The 22,205-nt window shown below is 31.8% G+C and overlaps 3 protein-coding genes across 5 annotated transcripts; all 3 read right to left on the bottom strand.

Moving 5' to 3' along the window:
* Nucleotides 1–686: 686 nt before the first annotated feature.
* On the bottom strand, nucleotides 687–2,164 carry LOC105632812 (cotton fiber-like protein (DUF761)). 2 transcript variants are annotated; one of them, XM_012215264.4, is made up of 2 exons: nucleotides 1,553–2,164; nucleotides 687–1,431 (listed from the first exon to the last, which is right to left on the bottom strand). In XM_012215264.4, exons 1-2 carry the CDS (start codon nucleotides 2,097–2,099, stop codon nucleotides 1,049–1,051), a joined length of 930 nt encoding a protein of 309 aa, XP_012070654.1. In that variant the 5' UTR covers nucleotides 2,100–2,164; the 3' UTR covers nucleotides 687–1,048. The 2 variants fall into 2 exon arrangements, with proteins under 2 accessions (XP_012070654.1, XP_012070655.1); XM_012215265.4 differs by having other exon boundaries at nucleotides 687–1,416.
* Nucleotides 2,165–9,920: 7,756 nt separating this feature from the next.
* LOC105632811 (putative disease resistance protein At4g27220) lies at nucleotides 9,921–14,085 on the bottom strand. Of its 2 annotated transcripts, none has more exons than XM_012215263.4 (2): nucleotides 13,855–14,085; nucleotides 9,921–13,164 (listed from the first exon to the last, which is right to left on the bottom strand). In XM_012215263.4, the coding sequence occupies exon 2, from the start codon at nucleotides 12,960–12,962 to the stop codon at nucleotides 10,008–10,010; it is 2,955 nt and encodes a 984-aa protein (XP_012070653.1). In that variant the 5' UTR covers nucleotides 12,963–13,164; nucleotides 13,855–14,085; the 3' UTR covers nucleotides 9,921–10,007. The 2 variants fall into 2 exon arrangements, with proteins under 2 accessions (XP_012070653.1, XP_089579963.1); XM_089723837.1 differs by having other exon boundaries at nucleotides 13,875–14,082.
* A 1,257-nt stretch (nucleotides 14,086–15,342) lies between these two features.
* AGD5 (ARF-GAP domain 5) lies at nucleotides 15,343–22,179 on the bottom strand. The gene is made up of 11 exons (XM_012215261.4): nucleotides 21,884–22,179; nucleotides 21,046–21,104; nucleotides 20,557–20,647; nucleotides 19,715–19,769; nucleotides 19,504–19,594; nucleotides 19,162–19,396; nucleotides 17,908–18,127; nucleotides 17,537–17,727; nucleotides 17,067–17,312; nucleotides 16,908–16,966; nucleotides 15,343–15,730 (listed from the first exon to the last, which is right to left on the bottom strand). The coding sequence occupies exons 1-11, from the start codon at nucleotides 21,932–21,934 to the stop codon at nucleotides 15,571–15,573; spliced, it is 1,458 nt and encodes a 485-aa protein (XP_012070651.1). The 5' UTR covers nucleotides 21,935–22,179; the 3' UTR covers nucleotides 15,343–15,570.
* Between the last annotated feature and the right edge of the window lie 26 nt (nucleotides 22,180–22,205).

The raw sequence follows: 22,205 nt of genomic DNA, 5'->3' as shown, positions 1-22,205 counted from the left end.
TTTTGACAGATGGTATTTGCACGTTTCCAATTCTATCAATTTGCTTCATCATATTTTCTTTAAAGACTAGTTAGTTTTTAAATTATGACTTGAGGGATATTAACAAAGACATATTCTGGATACTTTTCTTCAAAGATATGCATTGATCTGTTTGATTAATTTAGATGAAAGATCGTAGTTATTACGATAATGACATTATCATATGAAAGAGAATAGAATAAAATAAAATTCACCTTGCTTCATTACCATAATCACGTAAACTATTATCTTATATATATGGAAAATTTTTTTTAACTAGTAAATATCCAAATTAACCTCCCATTTGATACTAAAATTAAATAAAGTGTGTTTTTGATTGATATCATTTAAGTGATAAGTGGGATGACTCGAAAACGAAGAATGAAAGGTCTCGCGTTTAAAATCCTCCTCTCAGTCACAAGTGTTCTCACTAATTTTCAATTCTTTATTTCATATGACAAACACCAGTAGAAAATTGATTGGTCTTTCCATGTAGAAAGGGATGATGATTTGATCCCAAGTTCTATTCCTCCTTTCACCTCTTAATAACCAAATTTATTTCCTACACATTATGGGGCAAAAAACAAAATGGACTATTGAAATCTCATTTGAATTATCATTGTTATGAAAAATATATATTAGCATATTGTGCCATAAGATAACTATAATAATATTAATATGTATCTCTTTATTGCAAAAGGAATTATATATAAGCTCATAACAATGACAATGGCGAATGTCATTAGAGACAAACTCTAGTAATTAATTTATGCAAACTACTAATCTAGAAGTACCAGTTAATGTTCAAAATCCCACACCAATTATAGCTATTTTCAAATAAGTTTATGCATAAATGAAAAATTATATGCATAAAAGAGGTGTGATCATTTTGTTAACCAACATAAAATTTGCGATACTGACTGGAAATTAATTTACAAATTTACTATCTTAACCAAAATTCTTTGCTTCTCTTTCTCCTTTTGTTGAAGATGTAACTTTACTCTTCAATCCACGAATATATTCCAAATTCCTAATAAGCCCCACGACTGATCATTTCTTGGAACTGGTTCAGTGACTCCTGTCTTTGCAACCTCATTTCCTCGTTAAACTTCTTAATAAACGCTTCCACTCGTCGATTCAACTCGTCCTGACTCAACGATGGTTCCTTCTTGAGTTTCCCTGATCCCTGACGATTCTGACTCAGCTTCGACTTACTATTGTTTTCACTGAAAGTATCCGATTTCTTCATCGTCGTCGACGGCGGGGTGCTGCTCACGTGAGAGTCCCACGTGTCGGATTTTTTTAAATGTCTGGTTAATGGCATTGGACGGCCGTCGGTTATCATCTTCCACGCGCTCTCCAACGTGTCCTGCCGTTTCGGTTTAGAAACGCCCAATACTGTAGTTTTTCCGGCTAAACATATCAAAATTTAAGATGACAATTAAATTTATATTGAACCACCATTTTTGCATCTCAATTTGCTAATCGCACTTAAATATAATAATTAATTATTATTAATAATCAGATAGATTACCTTCAGGGCTTGATTTTACTGATTTCTTCAAACCAAATCTTGCAGAAACCAAAGGCTTCTGTCTCTCAGCCAATAACTCCACAGAATCACTCCTCTCCAGTGGCTGCGCCGATTTGGACAAACTAACCACCTCATCCCGACCGTTCACTACTGTTACTTCCTTATCATCCATAACCATGCCTGTCACATTCAAATCTTGGTACTCTAATCCGCTGGAAAGAACTACGCCAGAGACCTTCATCGGTGCCACCCGCGGCAGTGGCTGAGGGATTATCTCAGGTTTTTTGGATTCTTCGGGTGTTTGAAGTAGGAGCTTGGAGGAGGCGACGATGGAGATGATTATTCCGTTAATTACTAAATAGAGATAAGGAGGACGAAGCCAAGCGAGAAAAGAGGCATACATGACAGGAAGTTCAGAGACTGCAAAATCTGTAACTAACGGAACTGACAGCTTTAATACAACTGCAACTGATAATACAGCAGTGGACATTAAAGCTACTTTAAGAGAAAGAACAAAGCTTCCATAACTTGATATCGGAGACGCCATAACTTTTTTTCAGATAAAGAGAGCAAAGGTGAAGAGAGAGAAGAGACAGTAAAAATGGAGTTTTTGCATGTGAAGAAACAACGGGGAGAGGGAGAGGCATATATATGCGAGAGAGAGTTGCTGAGAAGAAATATGGACCGTTGGATTTGTGTGATTGATCGGCCGATTAAAGTAGAGTTTGTTGTGGGACCAAATGATTTTCCATGTAGGTTAGAGTTAGGTCAGTAAGTGGACACGTGGACTAGCTTACATGTCAGGATTGACATGTGATGCTGTTTTTTGTTAACGTCTGGCACAGATTTTGTCGTAGTTTTAGTTCTTCCAACTTCCAAGTAAAAGTGTCGAAATAAAATACTATTTTGACAAATGTTATTCAATTATTTCATTGTCTTAACATAGTATTATTCTAGTTATCCATTTAATAATAATATTAATATTCATAATCTAACCATAAGCGTATTTATATAATAGGATAAAAAATAAAATATAATTTCTCAAACTATTTTTCAGGAATTTACCTTCTTTGTAAGAAAAATTGAATAATTTACTTTTTAAAAAGTAAAATTAATAAAATAAACTAAATACAAACATTTTATGTACTTTTAAAATTTTACTCTTCCATAGTCTATTTATCCTCTGACCACATCTCTTATATCAAATTTAGTTGTTCTTATTATGATCATAATAAAGTGTCAATAAATTAGAAAATTATTATTATCATAAATTTCAATATTATTTAAAAACATTTCGTAATAATTTTATCACTTTTTATTGTCTAAGAAATTGAAATATTTTTTAATAGAGGGCTAAAATTAATGTAAATTATTACTATCTCTGTTTGATAATACTTGCGATATTTGAAATTTTACGTCCCTTAAAAAAATCATTAAATTTGTCTAAATTAGAATAAATTATCGAGTAAATTGATTATATTACCTTTAATTTAATCATAATTCTCTAAGAAAATTATTAAATTGAAGCTTATTGGTCATGTATAAAGGATAAACATGAAAAAGAACATTTATTACTCATCGCAACAACAAATGTAATAAGTATTTTGGAATAAACTATTTTCTCAAATATGATAAGTATTATGGAACGGAGGTAGTATTTTGTTTGATTTTAAAAGTTGGAGAATATTTATTTATTTACTTATTTTTTTACAAATAAATCAAAGATTATTCAAGCTTGGAACGTCAATTAAGTAATCCATCAATTGCTTTTTTTTTTTTTTTTTTTTTTTTAACATCTTAAGAGAATTCAACCCAGAATTTTTCATGGCTTATTAACTAGATGCAGAAAAGTCATTCTCTTCTTTAAAATCAACATGCAAAGAACCAATCTTTAATCTAATTTCTTAAAAGCAAACTATTTATGCTGGAATGTAAAAAAAAATCCCATCTAATTTGACAGTAAAAATAACATTTTGATTAACAGATATAGATTTACGGTTTTGACTATCTGTTAGGGTTTTGTTTACATGCATGTATGTGCGTTTTTCATTTTTATTGTGTTTTTTTTTTTTTTGAATGTTTTCTTTTTTATTGTTAATTATTCGATATACGACAAATGTCTATACATTTTCTAATCGGATATAGAATGGAACTATTTTTTAATTTTGGATAAAACAAAAGCATTTTCACACGATAAAAGATACTATTGTCTGAAAAAAGAAAGTGTTTGTCGCTCCAAATACCACAAGCACTTAAAGAAAATATATTTAATTTGGCTCATTTAAGGAATATATAATTGTTAATTTAAGTTTTCTCATTAATCAATTATATTTTTAACCTAGGTTATTTACTTTATAGTAATCTTGCTGGCGAACATAAACACAGACCACAGTCTTTCATGTTCTCATCAATTGGTAATGTCAGAAACATTGAAATTATTATTATTATTTTCAAATGATTAACTTGGTAACTAATATTTTTATAATTTGACTGTTAAGTAGCACTGTAGGTGTCTGAAGATCCTTAATCACCGGCCATGGAGGTGGGTCTTATGGGTCTCCCACATGCCAATTAGACTGGTGCCTGTAGCCCTTAACCGACCACTCATTTTGTTTTGGTATATAAGCTTAAAAAAACTTTTAGCAAATTGAGGATGACAAGTTCATCGAAATCAGACATAAAAAATGTTTTAGAAGGAAAAATATAAGTAATTGAAGTTTAAGTTTTGATTTTAATTAAGATTTAAGCATCTCATACAAAAAAAAAACTTGAATAATTTTAATATATTTACATTAAATTTTTTATTAATAAAAATTTCTCAGTTTTATGATATTGAAGTCGTGTTAAAAAAAATCTTATTTTTGGAAGAAATCAAATTAAAAATTTCATTAAGAAGAAATGTATACAGATATTAATATATATCAATATGCTTTTATATTTTTGTATAGGAAGTCTAATAATAAATCATATATACAAAGAATAAAAGAAAATACATTGTTGATTTGAAGTATTTGATCAAGTTGATCGCTTGCTTCACTTGGCGGTTATTCATGGTCATTGTTCAACTCCATGATATTTGTACAACTCAGATTTAATTACTTTCAAATTTCTTCCTTCTATTAGAGAAGAGATCTGCACTTTTTTCTATAAAACGATCCAATGACCTTAGACAAAATCACCATAGGTGACAACAATAATGCAAAACTAGATATGAGAATAAAATCTCAGGATATAGACAATAATAAATCTCAATATTTGAGTGACAATAACTCAGATCTGTATAAACAAAAAATAAATAGAGGAAAAGTGGTGACTGCCGATGGCTGCACGTGAAAGAAGAAAAAATAGTTTTTAAGTTTTAAGTTTTTGGAGAAAGGGAATCGATTTTAATCATGATCAAAGTTGTAAAATCTTAATCGGGTTTTTTTTTTTTTTTTGGTGTAAACCACCGATAAAATAAATAGAGGGAAAGTGATGACCACCAATGACTCCACGTGAAAGAAGAAAAAAGAGTTTTTTAAGTTTTAAGTTTTCGGAGAAGATTTTAATCGTGATCAAAATTATAGCAGCATGAGTTTTTAATGTGATGAGAACTCATCATATATCCAATTGGTTGTCTTTATCTCGATACCTAAACCACCGACAGGCTGGTAGTAAGACGAGCTTGGCGTGCAATTATGCAATGCTTAAGATTTCAATGGCAAAGGCGTTTGACTGCCTAATTATTTGATTGATTTTGATTGGCTCATAATTAATTATTCAGTTGTAGACACTACATATTATTTTGCTGATAGGTCAAAATTTTAGTTTTGAAAAATCTATCTATATAAATACGATGCAATATATGAATTTACTTCTGTATTCTTTGCAAAAACTTTTATGACACTCAATTTTTTTGCCAAAACTTCTGTGATATTCAATTTTCATTTTGATCTATTAAACACTTCAATTTTTAAAAAATTATACATATTAAACAATTTAATTAATATATTAAACACTTCAATTTATAAAATTAGATTAATTAAATATATATTGGATAGCTGAAAAATATGAAAATTATTGTTACAAAAATTATATTCGCTACATACTATATTTTGCATATCAAAGCCGATAACTTTAAAAATTTGTTGTTTCTAGTGTGATAAGTTGTGAGATTATTATAAAAAGAGAAAGTGTGTATACCACAAGGTCGATTTTAAAGTTTAAGGTATCGCAAGATTTTCTTATTAAACTTTTAAGAGTTATAGTATGTTTTCAGCTATATAAATATATAAAAACATAACCTTAAAAGCTGATATGACACATAAAATACCATAAATAAAATTTAATAATAATTATTACTTATATATAATTATTACATGCCCATATTTTGGAATTTTGAAGTGCTAAGTTGACAAGGGAAAAATATGTAAATGTAAGTTTTATAATTAAAAAAAAACTTAAATAACTATTAATTATGATAATTTATTATGTTAATTAAATTTTGGTTTATAATTTGAGAATTCTAAAGGTACTTGATAGAAGTAAAGGTGAAAGAATATTAGAAATTGTTGTAGAGCGTTACTCGATCTACAACGGTTTGGGTAATGCTCAATCAATCCTTAATAAATATTTTTATCAGTAATAAACTTTACAATTAAAGATTTGAATTAGAATAATAAAATTATGAGATTGAAGCTCTTTTCGATATACCATCATTGTTGGAGTTTAACCAGATTAACTATATGAACTAATAATACGGCATCTAATTTTCTCTCTCTAGCTTTATCTTTTTTTTATATATAGTTTTATTGAATTTTTTAATTTTTTTTTTAATGTTTAACTATTATAATTATGAGTGTTGGCTAGATCGAATGATACTCTGCTTTTTTGCGCATTCCTCAATTCCTTTATAATTTTAGCTCATGTTTGAATACTAGTTTATTCACTAATTGTGGTTCTCAATCTCATATTTTTTTTCTTGAAATTGATTAAGAATATTAATATTATAGACATTTTATTGCTCTGACATATTCATAATTTATGTATTTATGGTTTTTTGAGGTTGTCTTTTATAAGAGGTGACTAAGTGAACATTTAACAATAATTTTCTAAAATTTTTCTATTTAAGACAATAAAAAAAAGGCAATTTTTACATAATCAGCGCACGAATATATGACTAGTTATATTTAATCATAAATACTGTTATTTTCAGCGATAGAATGAAATCCTCAACTTACTAAATTATGGAATATGTGGATGCTGGTTATTAGAATTATCAAAATGATGAACGATTCATTTTCCATAATTTCCTTAAACATTTTTTTAATTGAAACTATTAATTTATTTAAATTATAAAAGAAAGATATTAAACAAACATAACATAAGATATCAATGGCCAAGTGGGTCCTTTTCATAAGAAGTGTCTGTATCTAGAAAAATTTAAAATAAATAAGTAGATTGTCCCTAAAAAGAAAATGAAATAGAGAGATATTAAAACTTTATGGAAGTCATAATTTTGGTTTTTAATTTATCAGATTTAACAATAAAAAAAAAATTACCAAGACAGGTGGATTAGTAAGACACTTTGTTAAGGATAAGAAAGACCATGGCACCTGTCAATTGGTTAGGGCTAAGAAGCAAAACAATGGCTTTGATACTAGGCATGGACAAGGTTTCAGTTTGAACCGAATTATATTGGAGACGAACTGAAATTGGATCAGAACCATCGGTTCGAAATTTTAAACCATAATCGGTGGTTCAAAGGCCCGGGAGATATGTAAGTATAGATTTTGTACCTCATCCTCACTCTCACCCTTATCCTCACCTCCTCCCTTTTTAATTTGTCATCTTGTTGAAAAATATTAAATTTCTTATAGAAATATTTGATAAATATTATAACTAAATATAGAAAATCAACCTGCTGAATCAAAAATATTAAATTTTTTTATAAAAGTAATAGGTACACGTTGCAAACAAATATAAAAATCAACCGGTATTTAACACATCCCTTTTAATTTGTAACCTCATTAAAAGATATTAAATTTCTTACGGGAATAATAGAGAAACGTTATGACCAAATATAGAAAATTAATCTATTAATTAAAGGATATTAAATTTCTTATAAAAGTAATAGATAAACAATGCAATTAAATATAGACAAACCAATCTGTATATAATAATTCTAAATCAAAGAATAAGTTATATAAATTAATTGTCTACAGTTTACAGATTTAGCATAAGCAATATATTATATCTTCATGAAGCAAATTATCCATCAAACAGTGACACTTTTCCTTTCGCAAAATGCAAAACAATAATAAGTCTAAAACCACATTTATTTCGAGATAATAATTTATTTTAGAAAATATTTTTCTCAATTTATTTTCTATTTGTTTGACTAAAATATTAAAATTAGTTAAACATATTAAAATATATCAATTAAATACCAAAAAAAAAAAAAATACTCCTTATATATACATATATATACTCTTAGATTTCTAACTTTCCAAAAAAATCTGCAGTTGTTTGTAATTCTAAAGGGAAGGGGGAATATTAGGGAACATTAGGATTGTTTGTGACTCTTAGATTTTTCTATATTTGATTGCAACATTTATCTATCACTTTTGTAAAACATTTAATTTTCTTCGATCAATAGATTAATTTTCTATATATATTTGGTTGTAATGTTTTTCTATTACTTTTATAAGAAATTCAGTATTTTTTAATGATGTTACAAATTAAAAGAGTGTGAAGATGACGTTCAGACGTGAACGTAAAGGCATGACTTTATTGCCTTGTTAGATTATTTTATAATTTGAGTATAAAAAAAAAGTGTCCTTACATTTTAGATATGGAAGATCTCATTTTTAATAGTAAAATTGGACATAAGTAGAAAACTACATATTTGAATGCTGGACTTTATGAAATTCAATGATTATATAGTAAATTTTTGAGTATTTTCAATCTTTTTTTTTTATTATTTTTATACGATTACATGCAAAATATGATTTGAACATAAAATTTGAAACCACTTTTTCCATTCAAATATTCTATTGAGTTATAAAAGATATATCTCATGGCTAATAACGATATTATTAAAGAACTAATATTTGAACTTATCAAGTCAGTCATAAATTTTACACTATAAAAAAATAGAAATTATTGACAAATAGATATTTTATTGGTAAATCAGAGTTACGTACAAATTTCGATAAAAATTTTTATTGGTAAAACCCTTGTTTGTAATTTTATACCAACAAAATTTTATAATTAACATTAAAAGAACTAATATTTGAATTTAATTATAGTCCTAATATGACAATTAAATTATAACTTTAAAACGATCAATGTTCTCTGCCACTTCGGTGCCAGTACGAGAGACTAAGCCCTAAGCGAGCGAAGATGCGAGCATTGTACTCTTGTAAGAGGATATAGTTCTCCATAGAGAAGAGCTCTATTAGCACTATAGGTCTAAAAGCATGTGCATCTCTCCGTGGACAAAAGTTTCAATGTAGGCCGTGCTTTGCTGTCCAGAATGCCCCAAAGGCCTTAGGTTTGCCCTCCAATATGCTAGGCCTTTATGTATATGGCACATCAGGCCTTTATAGTTGGATAATATTTGAAGACCATTAGAACATGCATGGCTAGTCTAGATCATCGGAGTCTAGATGTGATATAGTATTAAAGGCTATAAAGAGTTTGGCAATTGCGGTTACAAAATAAATAAATTTATAGTTTCTTAAAAAGATAAATAATTATAAAAAAAAGAAGCGTTATAAACAAAGCACTTTTTTTTTTTTTATAGAAAATTTGTCCATGTGAATTATTATTTCAAACAATTCTTTATTTATCTACTCTAACGTTAACAAATATGTTCGGACAATAATGCTACCACATTTTAAATAAACATTATAAACTTTAAATAAATATTAATCTAAATTACAATAAAAAAAATGAACAATTGCCACACTCGACACAATCAATAAGGGAAAGACTTGAGTGCTCAGAAATTTAAGAATCGAAAAAGCTTATCTTCTAGTATTGTTTTTAAGAATATATAAAAGGTGCACTTTGCTAGCTATTTGTATCATAAACTCATAGTAATAGATGCAGTTCAACTTAATCGTAGGCTTGTATAATCTTAATATGTTATACTGGTCAAGTTCCATTATTACAATTCTATAATTTATTACTAAACCCTTAGCCGAAAATCATTTTCTAAAGATTAATCAAATATAATTAGATAATTACTTTCTCAGCTATAAAAAAATTGGATCAAAGAGTTTTCTCAAACATTTAATTACGAACAAGTAAACTTGCAAATCAACAACAATATATATATATATATATATTGTCAGCCTGTAATAATAATAATAATACAAAAATCTGAAAAAGCCATTATATTATGAAATGCATGAACAGGGATACAACAAATCATCATTAGCAGCTTAAAGGTTTAGTTAATGGAGTTACATTACGCATACAGAAAGAAGTCACAAAGGGGTAAAAGAACACTCTTGGCGTTAGGATGATCGAGCTCAACCGACTCCCACCATTCGCGTGGCCATGCATTTATACGTTGAAGAGTAGGAAGATGAAATGGTTGGCTGCCATTGTCCGTCAAGATAAGACAAAGTGGCATCTGCTTTAGCTTTGGACAATCGCTTACCCTAATTTGTTGCAGAGAACTGCAAATCATTCTTCCCCTACAAATGCTCTTCAGCAGTGGTAAACGACTCAAGTTTAAAGACTCTAATTTTGGGAGAGTGAATTGAATGTTGTCGTGGCTTTCTTGTTCTTGTTCTTGTTCTTCCATTGCTATCAGCTCCTCCATATTAGCACAACAAGAGACGAAAATCCGTTCAAGGTTTTTAAGGTTCGACAACAAGCCGGGAAGGAACAACTGCTTCACACTTCCACAGTAGACTACACTAATTTCTTGGAGAGAATCGCAAATTATTTTTTCCCTGCAAAATCTCTTCAGCTGTGGTAAAAAACTCACGTTTAAGGACTGTAATTTTGTGAGAATGAATTGAATGTTGTCATGGCTTTCTTGTTCTTCTCCCACTGCTATCAGCTCCTCCATATTTTCACAATTGCAAACAGAAATCTGTTGCAAGTTATGAAGATTTGACAAGCAGCCAGAAGGGAACAAGTGCTTCATTCTTGGACAGTCGTATAGATGAAATACTTTAAGAAGGGAAAAGGTAGGAAGAGGAGGTGACAATGGTATTGTTGCTTCTCTACTAAAGAGGAATTGTAAGTCCTCCAAAGAATGGATAGTAATATTCTCAAGGGTTTGGAATATACAAGGGGATGAGGAGGACAATGAAAACAAACATGCTATCCCATTACAATCTTTAATTTCTAAGTACTTGAGTTCAGTTGCATTTTGCAAGCATAGGCCATTTGTTTCGATGCAGCAGCCATCAATTATCAATTCTTCAACTTTTTTTGGGAGAACTAGGACACCATTGATATCGCATTCATTAAAACATACAAATTTCCTTTTCAGGTCTAGTAGTTCGTCCAAGCATCGGTAATGGGACTCCTTGTCTCCTACTAGAAGACCAAATTGGATTAGATTGGTGAAAAATATAGAAGCATTTGCATTGAACTCATCTACATCATTAAAACGACATATTAAAGCTTCCAATTTAACCAACTCTGCCACATCATCTACATTCTCTCCAAGTGAAAACTCAAAGCCAAGATTGAGGAATTGCAAATTCGAAAGGTTAGGTAATAGCCCAGGAGGAAACAAATCCTTCATATTTGTTCCTTCAATATTCAGATACCTGAGCTTGGATAGCAATTCTATGCCTTGAGGTACTTCATCAACACCACAATATCTAAGATCCAACTTCTTCAAAGCCCTAAGCTTTGCTAATGATGGCAAGCAACGTAGCTTTTGACACCAGCGGAGCAACAATGCACTTAGATTCACCAAATAAGAGATAGAACTAGGCAATTCCTCAATATCTGTATGAGAAAGATCAAGCACCTTGAGCCCATCCAATTGCTCGAAAAAAGAAGAAGAAATTGATCTCAATCCTTCATTGCCACACAACAATAAGGTTGAAAGATTGGGACACTTCGGTGAGTAACCATAAGGGATACCTTCAATGCAGTTATGCATTAATGAACATCTCACAAGATCATCAACCAATTCTTCCTCGTTGGGCATTTCTATCAGTTGTTTACCAGCTTGAACAATGGCTCGTGGATTCATCTTCATTATTTGAATGGCCATATCCCTAATCAAGTCATGCATCTTCACATGTCCGTAACCATAACTAGTACTACCTTCCAACAAACAAAGTCTTACAAGTCTATTTAGCATTGAGTGACCCCTATTCAGTTCTGCTTGCCTACTCTCCATTTGTTCAATTATTCCCTCAGCAATCAGATTATCTATCAACTCCTCCCTCTCTATCTCATCACCTTTTGGATATAATGCACAATACAAGAAGCATTTTTGTAATGCTGAATCATTTAAATAATCATAGCTAAGTCTAAGTTTTTCAAATATTTCCACATTCTCTTGCCTTGCTATTACTCCTTCCAATTTGTTGCTTGCATCCATCCATTCATGTATGTCACCCATTCCTCTCATTTGTGTTGCCATGCAATCAATTGCAAGTGGTAATCCCCCACAATTTTCTACAATGGATTTTGCAATTGCTTCAAATTCTAGAGAAAGAATAACTCCACATCCTGCTTCTTTCTTGAAAAATTTCCAAGATTCTTCCTCTGAAAGTGGCGTCACTTTGATTTTCTCTTGGCAACTCATCTTTTGACACACATCTAAAGATCGAGTAGTCAGAACCAATTTACATCCTTCCTTGATAACAGGAATTCCAACCTTGTCAAGAGGAATATATTTCCACACATCATCCAAAATTAAGATAGACTTGGTAAAAGCTTCTGATAATCTAGCTGCTCTTATATGCTCATCATCCACACTCGAAAGGTCTAGATACATAGCCCTTGAGATGGCATTCTGCAGCTTACAGATGTTAGACTCTACTGACACAGTAACCCAGTAAACATGATCAAATGCACTGGGAATTGTTGCAAGTTCATTATTGATATGTTTCGCTAATTCAGTTTTACCAACTCCTGCCATCCCATAAATGCCAATACTTGAGACGTTTTCATCCATTAACCAGGACCATATCTTATTCTTATTTCTTTCAAACTCTTTACCTATTGGCTTTGTTGCCGGCAACAAATCCCCCATAGTCTCCACAAGTCGTGTAGATTGCTCAACATGGTTCTCCACATGATTCACCCCATCAGCTTGGGAAGAAATTCCACCACCTCCCATTGGTTGATCTATGTTATGATCATCTATATACATCCACACTTCATCCATTAATGCATTGTCCAATTCGTGACTTTGTTGTTTTGAAACAGGATTATACATCTCATTGGCATGGTTTTTGCATTTCTTGTATCATCCTTGGATTGCTTCATTAGGCTACAGCTTTGACATAATCAGTTATGTTTTCGCAAATTTGAATGCCTTGTCTTGATATTCTCTCTAAATGGTCTTTGATCCTTGAAATTGAGAGTTTCCCCTTGAGTACTTTCCAACAGAATCTGTCTCTCAACGAAATTCCAAAGTTCTGTTTTCATCCCAAAGACATATAATAGAACAAGAAAAGGCATAGAGTCAAAGCCAAGCCAATTAAGTTGAAAAAACCAGCATAGCATGTAGCTGCTTGTTTTGATAAGTCAATGCTCATTTAAAGGTTCTGCTGATTATGAGTCAAGTTACAAAATTGTTCTCATGACCTTATGTAATTGTTCTCATTATCTTAACAGAACATGTTTCTGTGTTCCACTAGTAAACGTTTATTTATTCATTTATTTCTCTTATAACATAATAACAAGCACCCTTACTATCATCAAACATAAACTTGCAAGAATCAAAGAAAAGCTCAGAATATTGCTACCATAAAACAATTTATAACTGAAAAAGAAAAAGAAACCACAGAATAAACATGGTTTAAGTATAAAACTTCACTTTTTTTCTCATAAACTGAATATACCAATATAAGAAATTTTCATCTCAACAATACCCAACAACTTAGACCAAAATCCCAATTTCACCAATAGAATAAACAGAATACAGTTCACAAAACTCTTAACTTATAAGATTGGAAGAATCAAAATAAGATAATATTTTCTATTTTGCAAAATCAATAATCTAGCTTCAGGTTGCAAGATCCTCACATGCTAAATAAATAAATACAAAGCGGTTAATAAGTTAAATCCAGCGAAAAATGGTGAGAATGAGAGTTTTAGTAGGAAACCTGGTACTGGAACTGAATACCTTGATCATCAGCAGACTCGATGGAAACTCAGAGATGAGTTGAGTTAGCTCGGAGTTGACTGGCCATCTACAGAAGAAGAGAGAAAGAGACACTTGATGCTGCAAGACGCGTGCTGAAAAGGACAATCATCAGCTAAAGTAAAATAAAAACTCCACTTAACCACAGAGAAATAGCCTTGCCTTGTATAATAAATACAGTTAAATTGATTCATTTGATGGGCAAGTCAAGTTTCCACTCCGCCCTCCACAATATGCGTCTTTCTTATTGTAATTTAATTTATTACCTCGTATTAAGACATAGCAACCAAAAGATCCAAATGAAAATCTAGCAAATTTGATATTTCGGCGATCCAAAAAGGATATAAATAGTTTAATGTCAAATAGCTATTAAAAAAAATTAATTTTCATAAATTATAATAAAATATTTATTAATTTAATTAAATTATCTTTAGAAAATTGTATAAATAATTCGCATTTAATGTAAATAATGATGAACATAGAAAAACATTATTAATTACTCAAAAATATTTTAAAAATGACTTATATTTATAAATAATAAAATATTTATTTTATTTATTCCAAACTAAGGAAAAAAATAAGACTTTCAATAATTAACATGCACGAGAACACCTTGTGGCGGCAGAGAAATGTTATTCTTAAAATGATTTTTGGTAAATTATAACAAAATATTCATTAATTTGACTAAATCACTCTTAGAAAATTATATAAATAATTATTGTATATAATATAAATAAGGATAAACATAGAAAAATATTATTAGCTAATCAGGTAGTGGTTTGGTTGGTCTTCTTACTTATATGAGGAGTGAGAGGTCTCGAATTCATCTCTGACTACAGTTGCTTTCACTAATTTGGTGAGCTAAAGAGATGTCTCGAATTCGAGTCCTCTTAACCACAATTGCTTTCACTAATTTAATCAGCCAAAGAGAAAGTTATCCTGTTACGTAGTCCGCTGTGTTATTTCGGCCCATAAAATTCTCCGATGAATTAAAAAAAAAACATTATTAATTATTTAAAAATATTCTCAATACGATTTATATTTATAAATGATAATATTTATTTTATTGATTTCAAATTAAGGACGAAATGAGATTTTTCAATAATTAACATGGACGAGAACACCCTTGTGGTGGTGGGAAAATGTTGTTATTCTTGAAATGATTTTGGCTAAAATGTAGAATCAAGAAGTTATTTTGTAGACGAATGACTTACAAATAGTTTTGGAAATGATTCGAGGGAAAATATACAAGACAAAAGATGAATCCAAGGGATCAAAATGCACAGCTTAAAAATCTGAGGATAAAATAAATGAACTTCACATGTTTAATAACTAGAGGAAACTTAGGATAAAAATTTAACGCTTTCAATTGTACATTTTCAAGATAGAACAAGGAAATTCAATTCAAAATCTGCAAGGTGAAAAAAGGCAGTGAAGAAGAAGAAAAATATGAGATCAATCTAAAACCCATATTTATTGCAATGGATACATCTACTCATACAAATGAGCCATCAACCAAATATTAAAAGAGGAAAAACAAAAAGTGAAACTCTCTACAAAATAGTTTACAATCACCAATACAGGAGGAAAAACCTTTTCAGGTGCTATTTTCTTGTAATACAAACTGCTTCGGGATTGGTATGAAAAAGGCCAACAATGTTGTCACTCTCGCAGGAAGTTAATGCTTGGAGAACATGCCTTGTGTTAACGAGGAAAAATCATAATCCTTTCCAGTTTGTGATGAATTCCCTGATGAAACTGGAGCTGCTGATTGAGGTTTACTTACTCCTGCAGTAGTCACGCCGTTTACCGAGGTAGCCTGTCCCATGGTATAAAAGCTGCAAGGAAAGAATGCCAAGATTATTAATACAAAGCTGTGGAAATCATAGAAAAAGTTGCCTCATGTTTACAATAACTTATGCAACGGTGAGAGACCTAGAAAAATTGCATAGTTGCAGCCAAAAGGTTGGTGAACAGTGATCACAAACATAACATTACAAACTGGTAAGCCCAAATTCAAATCTCCAATTTACTTCTAGTAAAATGGAAAAAAAAAAAATGGTAAGGAAAGAACAATAAAAATGAAGCTCCAATATACACACTAAAAAACAATAGTGGTGGTTGGGAACTGTTACTCAAACTAGGGAGGTTTTCACCAATTTGGTGAGTACTATTCAAAACGGGAAGGGTCACCCCTATTGTGAAACCCACAATTTTATTCCGAAAAAAAAAAAGAAAAAGAAAAACTACAGTGCTGTCATCTTAACCTTGAGATTTTGCACAAAGTGGAATATTGTATTCCATAAAAGACAGTATAAAAACCTCCCAAGGTTTTGCACAAGTGACTAGTTCTAAGAGGAACTCTGGCAGTGTTTATGAGAGAAATGTGGTTCTCATTTTTCAGTGGCAACTTGCATGCTGCAAGTAGTCAACATAAGATGAAGAAAATCCACAATAAGCTTGAAGTAGTATATTCCCTCCTCCCTCAAGGCTAAACAAATTATTCACACAAGTTGAGTCCAAAAAAGTTTGAACAATGAGCATTTTTTACGCCTTGTGGACAGCAAAACTGGGACACTAAATTCTGAAGCAACAGAAGGCCCTCTAAGACAAGAAGACAACACATACAAATAATGCATGAGCACATAGAATCATGGAGAAGCAAATTTTGATGCTTGACTCTTCAGCCTCATCTAGCCAAAGTGGCCAAATCTACCAGTTCTACCACCTGGCAAAAGCTCATTGGATTTTTGCCAAAGGGCAACAGTTACACCCAATAACAAGATATGCACTCCACATATCTTAGACATAAGTTTTAAATACCATCTGAAGTTTGAGTTGACTCAAACAAGCATGTTAAACAAAAATGAAATATTAAGCTGACAAACAGACATTTTTCTCAAAGCAAAAAATAATTGCATTAATTTTGTGATATAGTTTGAGAGAGCACGTATTTGCTAATTCCTCAATATTGTATTTTACAAGTGCAGTCAAATTGAAAGGGGGAAAAATCACCTTGATGTTGGATATGGTATAGAGCCTCCGGCTTGGTTTGTGAATCCTGTGTTGCCAGTCTAACTCAAGGGAAAAACAATTGAGCTATCAGATCACAAGAAGCGGCAAATCAAATGCCACAAAACTTGATGCAATCAATGATTCAATGTTATACACTACCTGCACAAGTTTCCGAGGATCACTCTGCCCAGCTACTGGCATCACTAATCCAGGAAATTGGAATCCAACATTCTGCCAATTTTGAGCAGGCAAGTTAATACCATTGGATCCAGGCTGTTGAATACTGCCAGGAAACTTTGGGTCCACACCACCTGATTTTGCTGCAGCAGCCATAAGAAGAGTTTGTTGCTGAGCCAACATAGCAAGTTGCTGTTGATGCATTGCAAATGGGGACACCATATTGGACTTCAAAATATTCAAAACAAAAGTATTAGACTTTATATTTATACTGCAAATATTATTCTCCAAAGACTGCCAATTCCAACACAAAATTAAAACAAGGTCAGAGGTTCTTTATGTGAAATGATTTTACAACAAAAGTTTCAGTATCTCTGCTTAGTAAAATATTCACCCAATCAAAGTTTTTGAAGAGGATTTCTAACATTAATAGAATAATTATGAACAAATACCTTCTCAAAAAGGCTCATAATGTCATTTTTTACATCTTTTTCGGGTTTCTCTGACACTGACGCAGTAGTTAAGGGAATAGAATCTTTAAATAAATCCTCAATTCCAGAACTGGAGTTAGCATTACTCTGAACTGCTTTAATCGGACCAGTTTTCTCAGTTGTTGATTCTTCTTCAGCAGCTGCAGCTGCAGCTGAAAATTTACTGAGAGTCAAACTAACAGAAAAAATAAAATTCACTAATGTAAAGCAAAAAATTATAAGGAAACTAGATCATGTTATTAAAATTTTAGAAGGGGACTGAATAAAAAATTTAAAAAAATTGCCAAAACTGATTGGGTGATCCTACGATATTTCATAAAGGGAAGACATACATTGAAAACCTGCCCACCCATTATCATCATTGGAAGCTGCATCTGAGCCATTTTCTTTTCTTCCATCCATGGATAGCATGTTGAAGAGGTCAGTAGCATAATCAACTTTAGATACAGAAATGGCTGGAGCAGTAGTGGCAGCATTCTTTGTTGTGTCGGTCGACTCCACCTTAGGTTCAGCTTCCTGAATACCCTGTTGGGGTTTTGCAGGAGGTGCAACCTATTGTGCACAAGTATGTCATGCTCTCATATGTTTTTAAGTCTTTTAAGTGGGGAGGACAAACAAATGAAAATGAACATGCATATATATAGGATTCTTCTACTCTAACCAAGAGATATCATGAAGTAAACTCAAGGATATAAATAGAAGGAACCTTATAAAAATAAACATTTATGGTTTCGTCAAATTCTGTTAATTTCTTTCATTTCATACAAAATGCATTATATATATTAATAGTTTTTTGACATGACATCTATCTTGTCAATCGCACTGACCTAAACAGCTACTCTATCGCTTGTCTTCACGCCAAAACTTACGCCTAATGCTTGTACACTAAAACTTTATTTTAACTTCCGATATAGAATTCTGAATCACAGATTCCCCACATCCCAAACCTTTATGCACAGTTGAAATCAATTCATTCTCGAGTCAGTAATTTTAAGCAGATAAAATAGGTTAGCCAGGTTTTCTGCAGTACATTTCTTTTGCAAGAAAGTAGGGGACAGAATCTTAAAGCATGTAGATACCCTATTCTGTAATTCAAATAATTCCCACGCTAATCAAGAATTGTTGCCAATATAAATAAAGAATATATAGAGAAAAAGCAACTAAAAGAAACCCCTCCCCCACACCCAGAAAAAAAATAAAAAATAAAAAAATAAAGAAAAGAACTGTGCTCATACATTATACTAAAATGAAATTAGGGAAATTCAAAGATACAAAGTAAAGCACCATTCAGAATTTACTTTAATTATCCGGAAACGACAGATATATTTCAGACCCACAAAACTTTTTCAAGTTCATTTGGATCCAATGCCTCCATAAAAGCTGCCCTTGGAAACAATCAAAAGACTAGACCTTTCCTTCAAAACAATTTGCACCTACTACGGTTGGCAGTATTTCGCTCCCCATTTCTCAATTTATTTCTCATGATTAAAAGAGAGCAAGAGTGAAGAAAATACAAAAATGTATTGGCTAAGCCATTCTCTTACTGAAAACACCAATGCTTCCAATTAGATTTAATAACAAAATACCTGCTCAGGTCCCTTGGGAGGAACGGGAATGCTAATTCTTGCAGCAGGAATACTGTCTTTCGAACTTGAAGGTTGAGCATTCTTTCTTTCATCAAAACTATTTTCTGAACTGCTGGCACGCTGATGCCCACTCCTTTCATTGGGTCTCTGCCAATTCACAGCAGAACTTTCATCACGCCCTCTAGGAGGGGATTTTGGGTGTCCATCTTTGGCGACCCATCTCTTCTCCTCATACCTGTACGACAAACACAAGAATCATGTGTACTTCAGTTCCATCAGCACAAAGGGAGGATGACATACTGAGAAAAGGGTAAAGACAGTGTTCAAACAATAGACACATACTTTGCACGAATGAAATTCTCTATGCCAACTCTATCATAGTTAGGGGGTAATTCCGCCTCCCAGTAACTATTTGCCTTCTCATTTCCCATTGCTTACCAAACAAAAAAAAAAAAAGAAAAAAAGGAAAATAGCAAGCAGGCCATTAACCAATTTAGAAGTAATGAATACAATCAGAATAATCACAAGCTCATGACCAAACAAACAAGCTTACATTGAATAAATGCAACCTGCTCAGGAAGCCATGTGTCAAGGGTTGCAGATCGAACCTGCAGCAAAAAAACACATAATAATTTAAGTATCTCCTCCTCAAAGATATTGCCACTTGATTCATATTAAATTGTAGTTTTATTGAGGAACATTAATGATCAAGATTTGAAATATGTAAGGGGCAAAAGAAGGCTGAAGATTCATTAGACAGCCAAATCCAAGTTTCCATGGGCTCAAATGGCAAGAGAAAATGAAATACTTGGGTAATAGTTCTGAAGTTTACTAACAGCAGAGAAAACTTTTCATAAAAAACTATATAGTGTGGCAAAAGTAGTCAAATGGCAAGTACCGAAATATGGTTCTTGGAAAAAGAACCATGACAGAGCATGAACATCAACTTGCATGTATTGCCCAGTGAGATGAGACTGTTTTATATGTGAAACCATTTTTTCTACAAAAGGTGGTGGCTAAATAATCATTTATGATTCACAATGTGCAAAAATGCCGTTAACTTAATAGATATAATATCGTGATTATTATGCAATGTACAACTAATCAATAATCGCCTGTCTTTGATGTTTAAATCTTATCTTTGATGTTTCATTATGTCCTAAAAGTACAAAAACAATTAGTAATAAATAGAAGCTGCAGATCATTTGATTCTGCACAAAATTCAAGTTACCTTGTTATTAAGGTCCGTGAAAAATACTCCAGAAACTATTGTTCTACAACAAAGCTTAGTGCACTTATTGACAAAATTCCGCACAAATAATCCAATAGTAATTCAGGGCAGCATATCCCAGTTAAATCAATCATCATAAAGCACATTAGATGGTTAAACATCACCTTTGATATGTGCACGCCAAGACTTCTGTGGATCCCTGAACATTGCATGCAAATAAAGATCCCTAGATTAACACTTGCCCATCTTGGACCTCTGCGCCACAAGCAAGTTAACATTAGGAGTAAATTATAGATAACAAAGAGCAAACACTGTAACAACTTCCCAATGCAAGGCATAATTCCTGACTGCTATCTTCAAGTTTGGCATTTAAGTAGCTTTTTATATATATATATATATATATATAAAAGGAATTCATATATTGCTGCTGAAAACATTTTTTTAGATTTTTTATGATCAAAACACATAAAATCTACCTTAAAAAGTTAATTTTTAACTTCCCCTAATACACTTAATTAGGATGAGACAGCTCTTGACAATACTATAGAAGTAATTCCAAAATAGCCCAAGAAATTTTTGAAGCTTATGCATATTCAATATTTAGTATTATGGTAACCATATCCGGCACATTTGTCTGCATACATATTACATACTTGGATTTGCAGTCAGCACATTCTCTATTCTCAGGCAATTTAAGGAGACCTTCCAAGATCTGCATACGTACAAAAGCATATGCAGCAATTTAGTCTAGAAACTTCAAAGGAAATAAAAAGAAGCTTATATTGAAATCCTACATTCCTATATTCCATATTCCATAATAGCATTCAGGCAAGACGAGATCCAAAGAAAACATCTGCGCATATAACACGGACTGTTCCATCAAATTCAAGAATACTACCAACAAATTGTAAACAACCAACCGAAAAGACATTAATGCAGCTGAACGAGTACAAATCAAATGAATATTATACTTAAATATATATACTTCCAAAAATGAAACATCCTTAGGCTTTCCATGCAGGCAATCAGTATTAGTTCTAACGATGATCCAAACAACACTTTCAAACATTTTAAATCAATGCTTATAAAATGCAATTTCACCAAAAGCTACACTTAACAACCATTCGTTAACACAAAGATTAATATTCCATGCTATATCCGTCAATCAAATATTCCCGAAAAAAAAAATTAAGTAGAAATGGGAAAGTTGTAATCAAACACCTATAGTCAGATTGAAAAAAACAGATTCCATCCAACAAACACGAACCAAATTTAGGTAAAAAACAAATCTATCAACCTTCTATTTGATCAGTGCATCAATTCTCCCGAATTGCTCAACAACCAAACAGAACATCAACTATTTATTTTAGATCAATAAAAAATTTCAGATATTAATCAAACTAAGCCACAAACACCAAATTTGGAATAGCCAAGACAAAATCGGAATTTCAGAAAAGCACAGAGCGGCAATCAGACAATTAGATTGAGAACCTTTCTGTGCTTAGCATTAAGCTCTTTGGATACGTTGGCCTTCTCGTTCATGGCGACCGTACGAGACCTGAAAATCGGATAAATTGAGAGAGAGAAGAAACAAAGAAGAAATTACAGAGAAATTGAGGTCAATTTCCTCTTTTTGATCTGTCTCTCCTCTCTTCCTCTCTGTAATTTTTTTTTTTTTTTTTTTTTTTTTGGTTTTCTTATTTTCTGTCTCTGTCTCTCTTCCCTCTCTCTCTGAATATCATGCGAAAAAAGGAGAGAGAGAAAGAAAGTAGAGATCACAAACAGCGTTTTAGCCTCTTGACTTTTAAATTTT

The sequence above is a fragment of the Jatropha curcas genome, chromosome 7 (genome assembly GCF_041381405.1).
Source record: "Jatropha curcas cultivar XTBG-Jc1 chromosome 7, XTBG_Jcur_1.0, whole genome shotgun sequence".
In the NCBI taxonomy this organism is placed as follows: domain Eukaryota; kingdom Viridiplantae; phylum Streptophyta; class Magnoliopsida; order Malpighiales; family Euphorbiaceae; genus Jatropha; species Jatropha curcas.
This window is presented reverse-complemented; position numbering and strand designations above follow the sequence as displayed.

Excerpts from the sequence above, each read along its gene's own strand:
- AGD5 (XM_012215261.4), bottom strand. The coding sequence starts at position 21,934 with ATGAACGAGAAGGCCAACGTATCCAAAGAGCTTAATGCTAAGCACAGA. Across the intron at positions 17,728-17,907 it reads TGGGTGGGCAGGTTTTCAAT|CTGCAGCTGCAGCTGCTGAA; the intron begins GTATGTCTTCCC and ends GTAAATTTTCAG. Across the intron at positions 15,731-16,907 it reads ATACCATATCCAACATCAAG|CTTTTATACCATGGGACAGG; the intron begins GTGATTTTTCCC and ends CTTTCCTTGCAG.
- LOC105632812 (XM_012215264.4), bottom strand. The coding sequence starts at position 2,099 with ATGGCGTCTCCGATATCAAGTTATGGAAGCTTTGTTCTTTCTCTTAAA. Across the intron at positions 1,432-1,552 it reads AGTAAAATCAAGCCCTGAAG|CCGGAAAAACTACAGTATTG; the intron begins GTAATCTATCTG and ends TGATATGTTTAG.
- LOC105632811 (XM_012215263.4), bottom strand. The coding sequence starts at position 12,962 with ATGTATAATCCTGTTTCAAAACAACAAAGTCACGAATTGGACAATGCA.